Genomic DNA, 17,645 nt, shown 5'->3' on the forward strand with positions numbered 1-17,645 from the left:
ACAGTTGACACAAAATACACTGTTAAACTGTAGAAAAATAGACGCGTTTTAAAGGGACATTCTAACAAAAGTCCTTCAGGAGCGTCCTCCTCTAAAGATTCAGAGCTCACGTTATGAAAATTACGAGATTTGGTTGAGTTCTGTGCCCAGCGACACCGACACCAAGACAGTGGGACACCGGAGGGACCTTCCCCCCCGGGGGATGCCCTGGGGTCAGACCTGCGGGAGACCCAGGCGTCCACTCTTGCTTCCGTTGTGCTAAAGGTCAGGCAAGAAGGGACCAGGCCCCCCCCCCCCCTGCAGAGTTTGTCCTTGGAGCCTCAGTTCCGGATTCAAGAAGGTACTTCAAGAGCTAGATCAGCAGCCGAGCCGCAGCCCCGGGCCGATTTGTGCTACTGGCGCTGCCCCCAAAGCCCTGGACACTGTAGGTTGTGCCCAGGGCCAGGGGCGCCCATCCTAAGGCTCCAGCGAGGTCAGGTCCCTACTGCCCACAGCCTCCGGAGAGCGCAGGAAGAGCCCGGGCCGGCTCCTCCTTGCCGACTCCTCCTTTGACCCTGTGGGAGGAATAAAGGATTCAACAGACAATGGACGCCAAGGATGAGGTGCTGGCAGGGGCTCGCGGTGACAGCTGTGGTTTCCCCGCAGTCAGAGCCAAGAAGCTGTTGTCCTGATGCATTCACCAGAGGGGCTGCCTCCCTTATCTCTGGGGTGTCCTTTCTGGTAGACAGGGTCCCTAAGTAGAACAAAGGCCCGTTCCCCACAGTCGGGCAAGGCCACGGGTCACAGAGGGACAGCCGGTTTGATCTTCTTGACCTCATAGCCCAAAGCCTCAAACTGCAGCACAGCTGTAGGAGCTGAGAATAAACTTGGATCCACTCAATGAATATTCATGACGGGCCACCTTGTTGGAGAACAGACAGTTTGTAAATGCGAAATTAACGTGAAGGATCTTTTCAGTGCAAAATCTCCACCTGCCCCTGAGGTTTTGTCTGAGTCCTCTTCCTTCTCTATTGTTTTCATTTTGAAATTTGGGTTTGCAGTACAAAACCACCCTCTTTTCCTTCCTTCCTCCCTCCCTTCCTCCCTTCCATCCATCCATCCTTCCTTCCTTCTTTCATCTCTGCATGTTAAAATGAATTAAGGCTACGTTTTTTTGGCTTTCTTTTCATTGACAGATGCTTTGGGTTTGATTTTTTAAAATAGTGGCACACCCTAGAGAGATGTCTTAGACAGTGACTAAAACTGTTGATCTAATCTTTGAATACTGAATACTGGTCACTTCGTAATTATAAAAGAAGACGAAAAAAATCCCAATGCAAGAAGTGTGGATGGCTCAGCCCCCAGGACAGGCAAGATGCCCTCCTCCAGGCCAGGTGGCGCCTGGCAGGGGAGCTCAACGAGGACACTGTGTGCCACCATCATGGCCCTCCCTGGTTCCGTGGCTTCAGACCCAAGCCATCTTGCCTAGAGTGCACGTTCTCCTAATTTCCTGTGGTTCTCATGATTACAGGGAGGATCAGTTGGATTTGCAGAAAAGTTCCCTAAACAGTTGTATCCCAAAGGGCGAGAGCTCACTCAAAAAGCATCAACACATCATTGGTGACATGCTAGAGAAGGGCCGTTCCGGGGAGTCTCTCCCTGGCTGGTTAGTGAGGCCCTTGTTCTCTTGAAGGAAATGACACCTGTTTTGTAAACATGTCACAGTATATCAGCTTATTGGTGGTGGGTCTTCCCGTCTACTGGATCTCCCAACTGCCCCCGAAACCTATGGCTTATTAGATTCAACAAAAGGATCAGCAAGGGAACAGAGAGGAACCCTAACGGCTGCCTGTCTGGGACCCAGAACAAAGGCCATGCATTAAAGGGCCAGCAGTTCATGAAATCAAAATAGTTGGAAAACACAGATATCAAAAAAGAAATGCCTACTGTACATTGGGAATCTTTTTTTCTTCTTATTTCTAAAGTTAGATATCTAAAACTACATTAATGATACATCTATATACATTATTTAATAGAAGTTCTGTTCTACAGTACTTTTGTACATGCTGGGCTTTATTACTAATTGCCAAAAGAAAAAATTACATAAGGCATATATATGTACAGTGGTTAGTCTTTAGCTCACCTGGGTCCTATACCTGCAGTGCCCGCACGGGCAAGCACCTTACCCTGTAGCAGATGAAATGTGTGGGATCTATAAAACTCAGGGCTGTACCCTATGACTCACTGCGCGGTAGATAGGCACCGGAGACCTTGCTCGTCACATCCCAGGTAAAATCTTGGACACTCCCTTTAGAGTGATCTGGTATTGTTCGACACATGCAGGTTAGCAGCTCAAATCTCTAGGAGTTGGAGGTGGGTATTTTGAGAAGAGATCAAACTTGGGCCACAAATGTGGGCCCACGGCTCCTTAACCATCTGGTCTACCTTGTCAATCTGAACAGCTGAGAGAGGGCAGGTAGGGATTTTACACCTTGAAGACTTGTTTTCTGGTGATGTCAAAATTAAGTATAAAGAACAAAGCCAGAGAGACCAAAAGAAAGAGGATGAGTGACGAGGAAAGGCCACGTCTGGGGCAGGAGGGAGGGGGCCCAGCCAGGCGCTAAACTTTGGACTCATTCTCTAGATTTGCCACGTCACCATTCCTTTCTGTTTGCTCTTCCTGATTTTTCTCTTCCTCCTCAGTCTCCAGTTCTGCATGTTGGTTGAGTTTGCTGGACACAGACCAACTCAGGGGCATCTCTGCCCTGCTGGCCAGCTCGGCCAGCTCTTTGGCACTAAGGGACGGGGTGCTGGTCTCGTAGGTCTCGTGGAAGCTGTTGTAGTCAACTTCGTAGAAGCCGTCCTCCAGCGTCAGGACGGGCGTGAACCGGTAACCCCACAGGATCTCACTGGTGATGTAGGAGCTTCGGGCTTGGCACGTCATCCCTGCGGAGAGAAGAAGGGAGGCTTTAGTGAGCTTTCCCAGGCCCAGGACGCTCAGTGAGCCGGGCAGGGCTGCCTGGGGTGGCCTTTGGGTGCACTGAGAGATGCACAAGGGGCCAACACCGTGGAGGTATCATTCACATTGTAGACACAGAGCCATGGAGGTTCCAGGACTCAGGGGACCGCAGGCGCCTGCATGTCTGTGCATTCCCACGAGAAAGCCAGTGTGAGTGTGCACACAGGGTTATATGTGACTGTGACTCTGCCTTGTCCCCTCCACCCTGGAGAGTCCTGAGGTCACGACTCTGGTCACCCATGCTTTCAGAGGCTCTGCCTCAGTGCTAGTGGGACTTGAATTCTTTGGTCACAGACCTAGAATGCAGTCTGGCTCATGGAACTACACTTAGGTGGCCTCTGAGCTGGGGGCAGGGGCTAGGATTCCCCTCCCACTGTCATGACACCCAGGCCATGGCCTTGGCCTTGGCTGGAAGGGTACACACCTGAATTTCCACTTTCCCTCGGCCACCAGGGAAATCTGCTCAGATAGTGCAACAGGAATTTAAGGGCTTCCCCCTCTTCTTATTTGCACAAAATGCCATGTGAACTACTGACAGCCCAGGAAAAGGGCTTTCAAATGTGACCTGAAAGAATGAAGGTCAACCGTGTATCTTATTGGAAAAACCAGGCCTAAGCTCTTTCATTAACATTCTTAGGAAATGGAAGCATTCATGTGGTCATTTGCTGGGGACCAAATTTCTGTTCGGCAAGTAGGTATAGTGTTTGGGCTCACAGATGCTATAAAGGGCTCACAAAATGTTTGAATTTATTTCAAAGTGTGGATTAAGAAAATGTTACTATACTCACCTTTATACCAACACAGTTATAAAGTATAATTAAGACAACAACTTTTCAGTAGAGCAAGGGACCTACAAAGCAACACAACCAAAGACTGATGATAGTCTTGCTGTGGACCTGAGTTCATTCAGGACAGCGGCTGGTCAGCTAGTCAGTATGTCATTTGTCAGGACAGCCAGTAACACGTATTAAGCTACTGCCTTGTGGTGGGGTAGGGGAAATGGAGACGAGTGAGATTTATGCAGAAGAGTCAGGGCCACAAAATACTCCTGAGGCATTGCACTTGCTTCTTGTGTCTAGAAGAAGAAACTGGGATTTACGGGTTTGACTCAGCTGCAACCGTGAGGGCCCAGCAGCACCAGCCCCGACTCCAGCCCTCTTCCTGCCCTTTTCCACTGGTCAACCCCACAAAACACCACCTGTAAAATGAGCCCTGCGGGGGCTCCTATGTACAGAGAAGAGCAGATCAACACTGCCTTGCTGTTGTTTCTCAAATGGTTTTTGAGTTCCTCTATCTGTGTTGGAGGTGGTGGGGGCAGGCGGGATGGTAGAGATATGTGGGCTCAGCATGAGGCACGAATGGGAAACCAGGGGAAAGGATGCTAAACAACTTTATTTTCATAATGGAAGTGTGTGCTTACAGCTCTACACATGCTCAGGGACTTCAGGAATATGTCAGAGTGCTTCAAAGCCCCCATGACCATCTTTCTGCAGATTTTCCTCTCATATTCTGACTATCCTGTTGCTTTCCCAGACAGACACAATATTAAACAATTACTGCTGATTGTTTCTGGCAATCACATAACATAATATCAAATATAATCTACCCAGACTTTAATTTCTGGCTGCATAAATAACCAAACAGAACTGGAAATAAATACAAATATTCAAATTAAAGTCTAAATGGAGTTTTACAGTAGTTGGAATTGGCTGAAGAGAGAATTAGAACTTTGGCAATGAGTATGAAGGAGCTACATAGGATACAGTCAAGAGGATGCTATTAGAAATGTGAAATGAAAACTTTGGAAATCTCATTTCTTCATAAAGGAGATGAGAACACTGGCAAAAATTGACAAAATAAATTAGAGTTCTGTAAGTTAACTCATGTTAACACATGTGAGTGTGGGACTGTGAACATGTCTGAGAAAGACCTGAGAAAGCCCTGAGCTCACCTCTAGTTGACCTTGAGGCTTGTGCAAGCAAGAGTTGTAAAGTGCCTGCCTGAGTGTTTCAGGTAGGCCTATTATGCATGCAGAGCCTTTTGACAAAGACTGAGGGACTTATTTGTTACAGGATTTTAAGGAAATTTTTGTCTAATCATTAGCTGGCCACTAAGTTAACTGAGTAGAGACCTTAGTAATCAAACACAAAAGAGTACAAAACTTATAGAATTTTCTCTGAAAAGTCACTAAAAAATACACATAGTAACAACAACAGAAATCTTGAGAGGAAGGGGAATTTTTATTCTTAGGGTTGATACATTATATTATTTTCCACAAAAACTTATGAATGCAAAGAAAGAAGAAAGTATGCCCCATACATAGAAAGAAAGTAGTCAAGGAAAACTTTCCCTGAGAAAGTCCAGACACTGGAGTCATTAGACAAAAACTTTAAATGAACTATTTAAAACATATCCAAAGGACTAAAGTAAGTCATGTTTTTCTTTTTTTTTTTAAATGAAGGGAATTAGGAGAATGATGTCTCACCAAGTAGAGAATATCTGTAAATAAACACAAATTATATGTAAAATACCAAAATTGATTCTCAGATGAAAAGTACAATATATGAAAGAAAGCTTCACTGGAGGGACAGCATATTTGAGTTGTCAGAAGAAGGAATTAGTTAGCTTAAAGATCAGTGAGCGTAATGAAGATTATCGAGGAAAATAAATAAAAAAGAATGAAGAAACATGAGCATAGTCTCAGAGACTGAGATACCAACATATGCATAATGGGAGTCTCAGAAGAAGAATATAGAGAGAAAGGAGAGGAAGAAATAATTGAAGATGTAATGGTTGAAAACCAGATCCAAGAAGCTAAACAAACTCTAAATAAGACTCAAAGATATTCGTACCTAGCACATCTTAATTAAACTGTTGAAGCATAATCATAAAGAGGGCATCCTGAAATCAGAAAGAGATAAGTAACTCATCACATAGAAGTGATCCTTGATAATCCTAACAGCCGATTTCTCATAAAACACTGTGGAAGTGAGAAGGCAGTGGGAAGATATTTTTCAAAGCAAACACAAAGAAAAAGACTGTCAACCAAAAACTTAATATCCAGCAAAATTATTCTTCACCAATGATGGAGAAATTAACTCTCTCCACAAACAATAATGGAGAGAATTTGTGCCTAGCCCGCTAGCCATACTGCACTACAAGAATAATATATGAAGTCCTTCTGCGAGATGAAGGGATACTAGACAATAACTCAGATCTCACCAAGAAACAAAAAAGGAAGGTCTGGTAAAGGTAACTACATAAATATGTTTTTCTCTAGTGTAATTTTATGGTTATTTCATTTTGATGCCATTTTTGTTATTCCATTATGTAGATATACTATAGTTAATTCAATAAATAAAATGATGTGATTCAAAAGTATGTGGCATGGCTATTTCTTGAGGGCAATGTTGATAGTATTGAGTAACTTTGTGAAAACTGTGCTATTATGGGCCCAAGTGTACTGAGATGGCTGAATTGTGTTCCTTCAAACCCACAGGTTGAGATCCTAACCCCCAGTATTTCACAATGATGCATTTTGAGATGAGATCTTTAAAAGAGGTAATAAAGTTAAAATAAGGTCATCTGGGTGGGCCTTAACCAATGTGACCATGTCCTTATAAGAAGAGGAGATGAGGACACAAACTATGCAGAGGGATGACCACGTGAGGACAGGCAGAAGTCACCATCTGCAGGCCAGGGAGAGTCCTCAGAAGGAGCCAATCCTCTGACAGCTTGCTCTCACACTTCTGGAGTTCAGAATTGTGAAAAAATAAATTTGTGACGTCTAAGCCATCAAATCCGTGAAACATTACGGCAGCTCTAACCAACAAATAGACTTACCGAGGTCTGTGGGAAGAGCAAAACACCTCTTTCTAATGCCATTTTAATAGGAGTATTTAATTTGTGTATTAAAAAGAAGATTTAAGCCCATGCTCTTGCATGCTTTTACAGTTTTTATTCATCGTTGGCATCTGAATTCATTTTAAAAGTGACATAGAAAGCACATTAATGTGCTTGTCTATCAGTAAGATATCAAAAAGCTTTCCTCAGGTAAGTTGGTATTTTTTCTTTCCTTTAGAAATAGAGTCTTTTTCACATATTGACCTTGGTCCCAGTTCAGTGCCCCCCCCCCCCCGCCCACTGAATTTGAAAAAGTGACAGAGTGAAATCAACTTGGCTAGTCTCAGAGGAGGTGGAGCTGCCGAATGGTGTCCGTGTCCGTACCTGCTCTGCAGGTCATGGGGAGGTGATCCTGAGGAGCCTGGCCGGTGGGCGAGGAACTCTGGAAAACGAGGCCTCATTGGTGAAGAGTGAATGGTGGGGGGCCGCTCTCAGTCTCCTAGTTCTGGTCACACCCTGTGCCATGCTGGCTGTCTGGCCTCTTGTTTTGTTTTGCTTTCCTTTTATTAACGAACTTGGTTGACAAATAAACTTGTGTCTGTTTCTGGGGTGCCGCAGCATGTCTTGAAACTGGTGTCCACGTGAAAGGCTGAGCCACGCTAATGAACGCATCGGATTCACACGTCGCCCGTGTCCCTGGCTTTGGCTGACGCTTCAACAAAGGAGGCTCCCACTCCACGCAGGTACTTGACGCTAAGAGGAAACCATGACTCAGGAGGTGCCCAGGGACGGCTTGCTGTCGCTCCCTGGTGACAATGGAGCTGCATTACTGAACGAAAGGATGCCTTAGGAAAGAGCAGACTTCTGCCTCTGACTTAGGTCAGACTACACAGGAAGGACCCTCAGCTAGAATCCGAGATGCTGGAAACCTCCAAAACCACAGCTTGAATCACACCTGAGTTGGCGGAAAGTAGGAGCCAGGACTCCTGGAGCTGGGGAAGAGGGGGGACACCCCGTGCTCCTTCCCCACTCATCACAACCGAGACTGCTGCACAGTACAGAGAGCAGGTGCCCCAGAGGCTGGAAAGTCCAGAGTGGCCGGAGGAGGGGCTAGGAGCGAGACCTGAAGACTGAGCTGTCCAGGGGAATTCCTTGTCCCGCTTCCTCAGTCTCCTCTGGCTTTCCAGTGGCCCCAGTGCCAGCGAGTGCTGATGGCAGAGTCTCTCAGGAGGCCCCCTCTCCCTGGGCAGAGCCAGGAGCAGGTGCTCTGGAGCCAGGGAATGGGTGGGGCTCCCTCTGCCAAGCATGAGGCTCCAGCCCGGCCCGAGTGTGGCCTGTAACCAGTTGCTCTGCAGAGGCGCTGAGTGCCCGGGGACGGTGGCTGACAGGAGTCCTGGCAAAGGGATCCTGTGGCTACGGGCTCCTCCTGCCCAACAGTGACCCCAGTTGCCTGAGAGCACACAGCAGCTCAGATGGCAAAAATGCTGAGAAACCTTGTCTTTGTAGGAAGGAGGCTGAGAAGAGAGGGCCAGGGCCTGAAAAGGGTGGGAAACCCCACCGAGCAGAGGACTGGAGGAGTCCCATCAGGAACTCCTCCAATCCTGAGCTCTGTGCGTGAAGGACAGAAAACAATCAGATGAACAGAAGCAATGACCTGGCATTTCATGACATAGTCACGCTTCCAGACAACCGAAGAAGCAGTAAAGGAAATTCAGTAACACTTAGAACTGAATAGTGTTGAAATTCTAAATGTCAAACTGTGGGTTATAGGTCAGGAAGACAAACTTATCAACCTAAATGATAATATCAGGAAAGGAGGAAATCTGAAAACTGATATGCAGGATGTTCAATTTAAGAAATCAGAAGAATAAACAACAGAATGAATCCCTGGGAAATAGGGAGTAAAGGTCAGTATATAAATTAGTAAAATAGGAAATGAACAATAGAGAGGGGCCCACAGAAGGAAAAGTCGGTAGTGTGATGTTCTAGCTCTTAAAATAAGTGGTCAAATTTCAAGTGTTTCATCATTATGCTTGTAACCTAACCTGTGATGTGATCATTTTGTATTTATCACATACTGTTTAAAAAAAATCACCAAATTCCATTCTCATTGGAACATTAGCTTGCCTCTGATCATTTGTGCAAGGGCCCTGTGGTTGATTCCATGGGCTCTGAATGGCTAAATGTTCTTTTACCTGTGGGAGGAGCTGCTGTTTGTAGAAGCCCTGAAGTTCAAAGGTTTGAGAACTTGGAGTTGCTGATGACCAAAGGCAGGAGAAGATGGTGCCCTGCTCTGGAAGACAGAGTGAGCTCACCTTCTCCCTGCCTGTTTGCTCTATTTGGCAAACAGGTAGATGGATTAGATGATGCCCACTCACATTTCTCCACCAGGACCCTCTCTGTTTGGTTCCTAGTTGATATTCTCAGAGTTTAACTTGCAGGGTAGGGTGTGGAAACCATCCATCTTTTGGTGGGCACTCATTCCTTGGGAAGACCATGTGGGAAGGATAGGGTGGAGGTGGAGGGAGGGAGACCTGTTATTGGTGGTGATTGCAAGGCCCCTCCTTATGCTTTGGATACAGGTGTCCCCCAAAGCTCCTGTGTTAATGCAGGAATGTTCCAAGGTGATGTGACTGGACTGAGAGAGCTGGAACCTGACCAGCCCATCCTAGTTTGAGTGGACTGGGTGGTGACTGTGGGCAGGTGGGGTGTAGCTGGAGGAGGTGGGGCACCGGGGGTGAGCCCTGGAAGGGTGCATCTTCCCTGTGGCCCCCCCCTTCCCTCTCTCTGCTTCCTGATCCTGTTTCGAGCTGACCAGCTCTCCTCCAAGGGGCCCTTTGGCCATGACGCTCCTCATCACCTTGGGCCCATGCAGTGGACTTGGCTGACCACAGAATGAACCTCTGGAACCATGAGCCAAATGAACTTCCCCTCCTCTCAGTTGTTGTTGGGTATTTTGGTCACAGAGGGACTGAACACCTACCTAGGAGCCAGGGCCACAAACTGAGGTCCCCCTAAGGAATCTGTAAGGAGCACTGAGCAAACAGGGAGGCAGGCCCTGCAAGACGGGGATGGACAGGCCAAGTTCTGCTTTGGATTTTAGTGATGCGCGGACTCCACACAGACGAGAGCTGTCCTCAGAGAGCCCTGGGTAAGCCACAGGTACAATCAGTAGAGAGCAAACATCCAAGCTGCTGGCGAGCAAGACGGCGGGGAAACAAGATGGAGAGATCCACCCTCCCCACTTATGAATGCTGCAGAATAAGGCTATGTTGTTAATATAAAAAAAAAAACCCAAAAAACCAGAATTGATTATAGATGCTTGGCCATTTTATTTCAAATACCAGGCTACGTGATGTGACATTTTCCTGCTGGTTGACCCTTGTGCCCGTTCTTCGTAAGAAGGGCCCGAGTGAGCCCGGTTGTAAAGCGCTGAGCACTCTGTTTATCAGTCCTAGCACCGAGTCACCCAATGGGGAAGAATGATCCTGGCGATTTGCCCAGCCTGGCGTCCAAAGCGGCAGGTCAGGGAATCTCGTGCGTCATTTAAATAGCAACGAGCAATGCTTTATGCTTAGAAATGCCTCCCATCCACAGTCCTGTGTCTCCTGTCACCCAAATTGGAGGCCGGTGAGGTGCACTTTCAGTCTGCAGCAGCAAATCAAAATGTGCATTTTTAAAAATGGCTGAAAAAAAAGAGATGCTCTCCATGATACTCCTAACCCTGCTCTTACCAAAGTAACGGATGCACTTATAGATGAAGGACTGAAGGAAGCACCGGGTGCTGTTCCCCGAGTGCCAGGCACTGGATGCTTCCTGTCCACCACCCCATCCTCACAACGGCCCTCTGGGGGCAGATGCTGCTGCAATCTCTCTGTACAGGTGATTTGCTTTTCCAAAGTAAAGAGAGGTTAAGTAACTTTCCTGGGTCACACAGGCTATAGACTGAATGGTGTGCCCCCCAAATTCATATCTTGAAGCTCTGAGTCCCTGGAGATTTCCTCTTAGGGAGGTGATGAAGACTAAGTGGGTTCTAAAGGCAGGGCCCTGATCCTGAAAGACTGACGTCTTCCTAAGAGGAAGAGGTAGCGCGGGCTCTCCCCTCCCTGCCCAGGCACCCCAGAAAAGGCCGTGTGAGGACCAGCCAGCTGGGGGGAGAGCCCTCACCAGGAGCAGATCCCCTTCCCAAGCCATCTCTCTCCCCTCTGTCTCTCTCTCTTCCCCAAAGGCAGGACCTCAAGCCCCCACAAGCCATACTTTACCACTGGTTCCATCTGACCAACACAAAGAGCAGTTTAGGAATCGCCACACCAGCCGTCCTTCTGAGGAGCCCTTACACAGACTCAGACCTCAAAGGCAAGGACCAACATTATTTCAGTTGAAACAAGAAAATCCACGGGAACCTTTTTCATTTTGTCTAATCCCCGGTTGGGGCCAGTTGATGGTGCACCAATCAGAGACTGTCATGTGCCCTCAAGAGCCAATCAGAACTTCCCTGCTCCCCGAGTCCCACCCAGCAGGACCTGGGCCACTCCAGGGCTCTTCAAGACTTCTTCCTTTTCTCTCTACAACTCACTCTCCTTCGGGTCCTTTGGGTTTCCCCTGGAAGGAAATGATGGTAGCCAACAACCTGTGCCAGGTGAATAGACAGCCTGTGGTTAATTCATTGAGTGATCGTAATTTTTGTTGTTGTTGTTGACACTAACAAGACCTAGGAGATAAAATTGAAAATACTTTTTAACCTTTGAATATTCCCATTGAGGTTATGCCACCAAAACACCTTTTTAAAAAGACTCTTAATAGATCCTACAGATGGGGAGAAAATCTTCACCACCAGTACCTCAGCTAAGGCATGGATTTCCAGGCTATACAAAGAACTCTAAAATTTACCACCCGAACAGTAAATACCAGCAATAAATGGACAGAGGAACTGAGGAAGCACTTCACAGAAGAAGAAACAAATGGTCTAACAATATGTGGAGGGCTGGGGATATAGCTCAGCTGGTAGAGGGCTTGCCTTGAATGCACAAGGCCCCCGGTTCAATCCCCAGCACCACACACACACACACACACACACACAAAAGTGTTCAACATCTCTAGCAATTAGAGAAATGCAAATCAAAACTACACTGAGGTTCCATCTCACTCCAATCAGAATAGCAGTTATACAGAATACTACTAATAATAAGTGTTGGTGAGGATGTGGGGGAAAAGGGAACACTCATACATTGCTGGCGGGATTGCAAATTGATGCAACCACTTTGGAAAGTAATATGGAGATTCGTCAGAAAACTTGGAATGGAACCACCATTTAACCCAGTTATCCCACTCTTTGGTATATACCCAAAGGACTTAAAATCAGCATACTACAGTGATGAAGCGAAATTCATGTTTATAGCAGCTCAACTCACAATAGCCAAGCTATGGAGACAACCTCAGTGTCCTTCAATGGATGAATGGATAAAGAGAATGTGAGATTATATATATATAAATATTACTCAGCCATAAAGAAGAATGAAATGATGGCTTTGCTGGTAAATGGATGGAACTGGAGAACATCATGCTAAGTGAAATAAACCAAATATCCCTCCAAACCAAAGGCCACATGTTCTGTCTGATTTGTGGATGATAACTCAAAACAAGGGAGGTTGGGGAGAGGAATAATAGAAATCCATTGGATTAGACAAAATGAAATGAAGGGAAGGGAGGGGGGACAGCAATAGGAAAGACAGTGGAATTAGTTGGTCATCACTTTCCTAGCATTGATTTGTGTACATGACCAGAATAGCCCACAGCATGTGCAGCCGCAAGAATGGGATCCTAAATAGAATAAGTCATACTCTATGTGTGTATAACCTGCCAAAATACATTCTACTGTTGTGTATAACTGAAAAGAACTAATTAGGTAGCGCGCTCGCCTGGCATGCCAGCGGCCCGGGTTCGATCCTCAGCACCACATACAAACAATGATGTTGTGTCCGCCAAAAACTGAAAAATAAATATTAAAATTCTCTCTCTTCTCTCTCTCTCTCTCTAAAAAAAAAAAAAAAAGAACTAATTAAAAACAGTCTCTTGAACTTGCTCTTCTTCTTTTTTTAATGTGCAGTCACGTTATCCAGGGTGTAACTCGTTGGGTGGATTCATTTCTGTTTGTATTTCCTTTGCTTTTGTCATCTCTTTTTTGTTTTTTAGTTAGGAAACCCTTTTGAATTGTTGAGATTTCAATCAGCCTAAAAGCCTGCCACGCTCCCCACCCATTCTGCCCACCTCCTCTGTGTGACGACTTTCCTCAGTTTCTGCTTTATTCTTCCTGCTTCTTGTAGCAAAAATAAGCCAACATTCTGCCCACTCCCGTGTGGGCACCACGTCTTATTCCCCGCGGAGGGAGTGCCGCAGGCGAGCCACCCAACGACAGTTTCCTTCTGCTGAAGCCACTTGAACCACTTAATGTGCTCCTTGCCTTGGACAGAAGACAGGCTCCTCCGTGATGTGGGGAGCCCCGGTGGGAGCCGCGGGCCTGCTGTGCGGGTGGCAGTGGAGGGGGCTACCTCCCGGGCTCAGTCCCCCTCTGCCAGGTGGGGGGTAATGACCAGGTGGAGGCCTGGGCATCCCTGGAGTCCACACCCCAAGTGCTGAGCGCGGGGTTCTGCCGGGGACCCCCTGGCCACTCCCCACTTCCTTTCCTCCCCGTGGTGGGGTGTGAGAGCTGCTGCCCCCTCTAGTAGAATTAGCAGCGCTGATCAATAGCTTGTCCCTTGCCTCAAGCGTCTTGTGGTTTGTTGACTCAAAAGGAACAAAAGCCCTGCCTGCTGGGGGAGATCTGGTGACACCGTGTCTGGACCTGCTATTGATGTCAGGGGCTACTTGAGGCACAGTCCTTCTTTGAACATTTCAAAACACTCTTTGATGCTAGATATCTGAAGAGTCCCTCTGACCTTCTGCGGCCCTCATTAGTCTGTGTTTTGCAGACAGCAGCTCTTCCTTTAGTTGGGGATTCTTGGGGGAATCTGATGAGACCCACAGACTTTCTTTTCTTAAAACGTAACACGGACCGAGTTTTGAGACTGGTCAGATGGTCATTGATTCACGAAAGCCCGTGGGGTCACAGGTTCAAACCCCACAAACAAGACAGAAGAAGAAACCGCTCTGTTTTAGGGAAAAGTGTGTCCATGCATGTAAAGGGGGGGGGGAGAGCTTCAGGAATAGGAGTAGGAGAGAGGGGGGATAGGAAGAGAGGATTGGCTTAGACCGGGACTGAACCCTAGGGTCATAGGGTCCTCTTGTGACTCTGCAGTATCTGGAACTCTCCCCATTGGACTTTCTCAAGGAATTGCAGTTTTCATCATGAGTCCTTTTCAAGCCTGGGGATGGGCTTCCTTGGGCAGGGTTGCTGTCTTGGCCGTGGATAGCTCACCTCCATCCCCTAGTACTGTGTGTTGAGAGCCACAGCCCAAGGGGCTCCAGCAAACTTCCAGCTGCCAGCTGATTGGCTCCTCTGCAGTGATGCTCATTGGGCTGTTTCCCCGCCCTTTCAGACCATGGAGCTGCTCATTGGGGGACTTTTTTTGGCTCCGCCCATGCGACCCAGCCTCAAGAGCAGGAGGAGTGGGGGAGGTGGAGAGGCTTGCGGGAAGCTGGTGGTGGCAGTTGGGCTCTGAGGGTTTTTCCTGAGGAGCTGTGTGGTGTGGTGTGTGTGTTCTAAAAATAAAGTTCATTTCTTTTGACAAGTGGCTCCTGAATTGTGCCCAGCCAGACTGCGGCACTGTGCTCAGCAATATGTCCAATAAAGACAGGCTAAGGACTAAGTGCAAAAAGGACCCAGGTGGTGATGACTTGTCTGTCCATTCATCACATTTGTACTGAAGATCTGTCTGTATGTGCCAGGCCCCTCTAGGGGTTCTGGGGTAGAATGATCATGGTCCCTGGGTTCATCAGATTTGAAGTCCATTGAGAACCAAGTAGACATTCAAATCCACGTGAATTGCAACAATAAATCATGCAGCCGAGAAAAGGCAGAGTCCTTTTCACTAATTTCACTAATTCCCACACAGATCACACCCACAGTGTCCCTGAGGATATGACATTGGAGCTGAGACTTGGAGGGTTAGCAGAGGTGGGTGGGGTGGGAAGAAATGCCCTGGGAGCAGAAGGAGGGTCTGTCACAGGAGAGTCCTGGGTCACTCGAGGAACTGGAGGAGGATTAGTGAGTGGGCACCAAAGCTGGCCATGCTAATGATGGGGAAGGGTAGATCCTGAGAAATACAGTGATGCGAGAACTCAGAGGTGAGTGGAGGGGAGCTTGGTACAAATGAACATATCACTGCGCCATTTTCTGGGTGAGGTAGGGGTGTGCATGGGGAGACTTGAAATCCGTGCAAAGTGCAGAGTAGTTAGATCAAAGAATTTAGAAGGGTGGATACTTGTGACTTTTCAGTGAATACTTATTGGTTCTCTACCCCCACAGCCATTTCCTTTCCCTCTTGATGTGGTCTCATGAAGCACGATAGCATCTCAGATCACATATGGGGTGTTGGCCCAGTGACACGCTGTGTTGGTCTGTGCAGGTCCGCCCTATGATGTTCTCCCGCCGCTGTGTCTCCCAGGATCTACCCCTCCTCAACATTAGCACTGCCAGCTTTAGTGCCCAAAGTTTTACCAGGTGTTCCCCCATTGTAGTCCATGGATTTGGGGGGCCCCTTGGCCCACGTTTATAATGTGTTCCATTTCCCTGTCCACATGGGATGCCGATGGTTCCTTCAGGTTGAATTTAAAGACCATGGCTCAAAGTGGCTGGCAGGAGGGAGCCTCCCCAGGGTTGTGAACCAGGGCACATGGCACCCTGCTGGTGGTCGGCCACCATATGGGACTGGGAACTCATAAACTACCTTGCAGAGACACCTCACCTGTCCATCAACTTTGTACTTAGGTGAGGCAGTGAGCTTCAGGATTGCTCAGCATTCTAGGACAATCTGTCTGGCCCAGGCACCAGTTTATCCTCACGTGTTACTTCATTCACACATGACAGCAGGGAGGGCCGGGCCTCGGCCTGCCCGCTGGGCCAGAGCCGGCTGGAGAGCAGCACATTCACCTGTTGAGCAGGGAGTTTTGGAGCCTTGCAGGTGCCAGATCCTGTGGTTGGTGGTGAGTTTCAGTGGTGAGCCTCAGCCTCCCACAGTCCACTGTCCAGCACAGGGACAGGTCCAAGGACCCAACACCACTGATAAATTCTCCCCAAATTGGAATGAATGGATGGGCTTCCCATCATCACCAAGATGATCCAGGTAGTTGGTCCATATTTCCTGAATGACTATGGCCTTAGAAAGCAAAATCAACAAATAACCCCCTTCAGTGCTCCTTCAGAGTGTTCTTGATATTCATGTCAAGTTACTTTGTCTTCTGTGGAAATACTGATTTTGAAGGGGTGGGAAGGAGACACTGAGACTTTTCTCCCTGTGTGATCTTCCCACACACGGTGGCCAACACCCGAGGGTCAGCCTGCTGTGCTGCCAACATCGGGAGCCAGGAGGAGGCCTTGATGGGTCTTCACTGCCCCGCTGAGGGCCTGTTGAGGGCCAGACATGCCACCTTCTAGATGGTGCCTGGAAGCTGGGTTTTCCTGGAGGGGGATGACGTGTGGTTTTTCCTGTTGGTCCATGTGCTCCTGGCTGCCCAGAGCCGTTGCTTTACGGGGTGGATGGAGAGGGGTGGGGTGGATGGAGAGGGCTGGGGTGGATGGAGAGGGCTGGGGTGGATGGAGAGGGGTGGATGGAGAGGGCTGGGGTGGATGGAGAGGGGTGGATGGAGAGGGCTGGGTTGGATGGAGAGGGCTGGGGTAGATGGGGAGGGCTGGGGTGGATGGAGAGGGGTGGATGGCAAGGGCTGGAGTGGATGGAGAGGGCTGGGGTAGATGGGGAGGGCTGGGGTGGATGGAGAGGGGTGGATGGCAAGGGCTGGGGTAGATGGGGAGGGCTGGGGTGGATGGAGAGGGGTGGATGGAGAGGGCTGGGGTGGATGGAGAGGGGTGGGGTGGATGGAGAGGGCTGGGGTGGATGGAGAGGGGTGGGGTGGATGGAGAGGGGTGGGGTGGATGGAGAGGGGTGGGGTGGATGGAGAGGGCTGGGGTGGATGGAGAGGGGTGGATGGCGAGGGCTGGAGTGGATGGAGAGGGCTGGGGTAGATGGGGAGGGCTGGGGTGGATGGAGAGGGGTGGATGGCAAGGGCTGGGGTAGATGGGGAGGGCTGGGGTGGATGGAGAGGGGTGGATGGAGAGGGCTGGGGTGGATGGAGAGGGCTGGGGTGGATGGAGAGGGGTGGATGGCAAGGGCTGGAGTGGATGGAGAGGGCTGGGGTGGATGGAGAGGGGTGGATGGAGAGGGCTGGGGTGGATGGAGAGGGGTGGATGGAGAGGGCTGGGGTGGATGGCGAGGGCTGGCGCGGAGGGCACAGGCCAGCTCTGAGGCCTGGCAGACTGCACACTCTGAGTCCACATGGGAACAGTGGCCCAGGGAGCAGGGCTCTCGTTGGCAAGAGCAAAGCTTGTTGAGGAACCAAGGACTCGCATCCCCAGAGGTCACAGCTATGGGGACTGAGGTCTTCCTGCCCTCCCTGGAGAGCAGATGGGCAGGGTCAGGCCCGTGGAGGGCAGGCAGGAGGGGCTCGGAACCCCTGCCCTGGGCCTGACCTGTGTGTGGGAAGAAGACAAGATGGAACACGGTGGGGATTCGCAGGAGAACTGGACAGAGCCAGGAACTCGAGGCCCACTTCTGGGAAGTTCTGAAGATTTGCAGCATCCGGAGTAGCCGGG

The 17,645-nt window shown here is 48.8% G+C and overlaps 1 protein-coding gene across 1 annotated transcript in view; it reads right to left on the bottom strand.

Annotated features, from left to right (window-relative positions):
• Positions 1 to 298: 298 nt before the first annotated feature.
• Kcnj6 (potassium inwardly rectifying channel subfamily J member 6) overlaps positions 299 to 17,645 on the bottom strand; it is a 248,506-nt gene continuing 231,159 nt past the window's right edge. Inside the window, exon 4 of the mRNA XM_046439249.2 lies at positions 299 to 2,925. Within this exon, the coding sequence (XP_046295205.2) occupies positions 2,600 to 2,925 (326 nt within the window). The 3' untranslated portion in view covers positions 299 to 2,599. The remainder of the gene's footprint in view (positions 2,926 to 17,645) is intronic.

This window comes from Marmota monax, unplaced genomic scaffold (assembly GCF_021218885.2).
Source record: "Marmota monax isolate L192 unplaced genomic scaffold, Marmota_monax_Labrador192_F-V1.1 WCK01_AAM20220418_F8-fsc00125, whole genome shotgun sequence".
Classification (NCBI taxonomy): Eukaryota; Metazoa; Chordata; class Mammalia; order Rodentia; family Sciuridae; genus Marmota; species Marmota monax.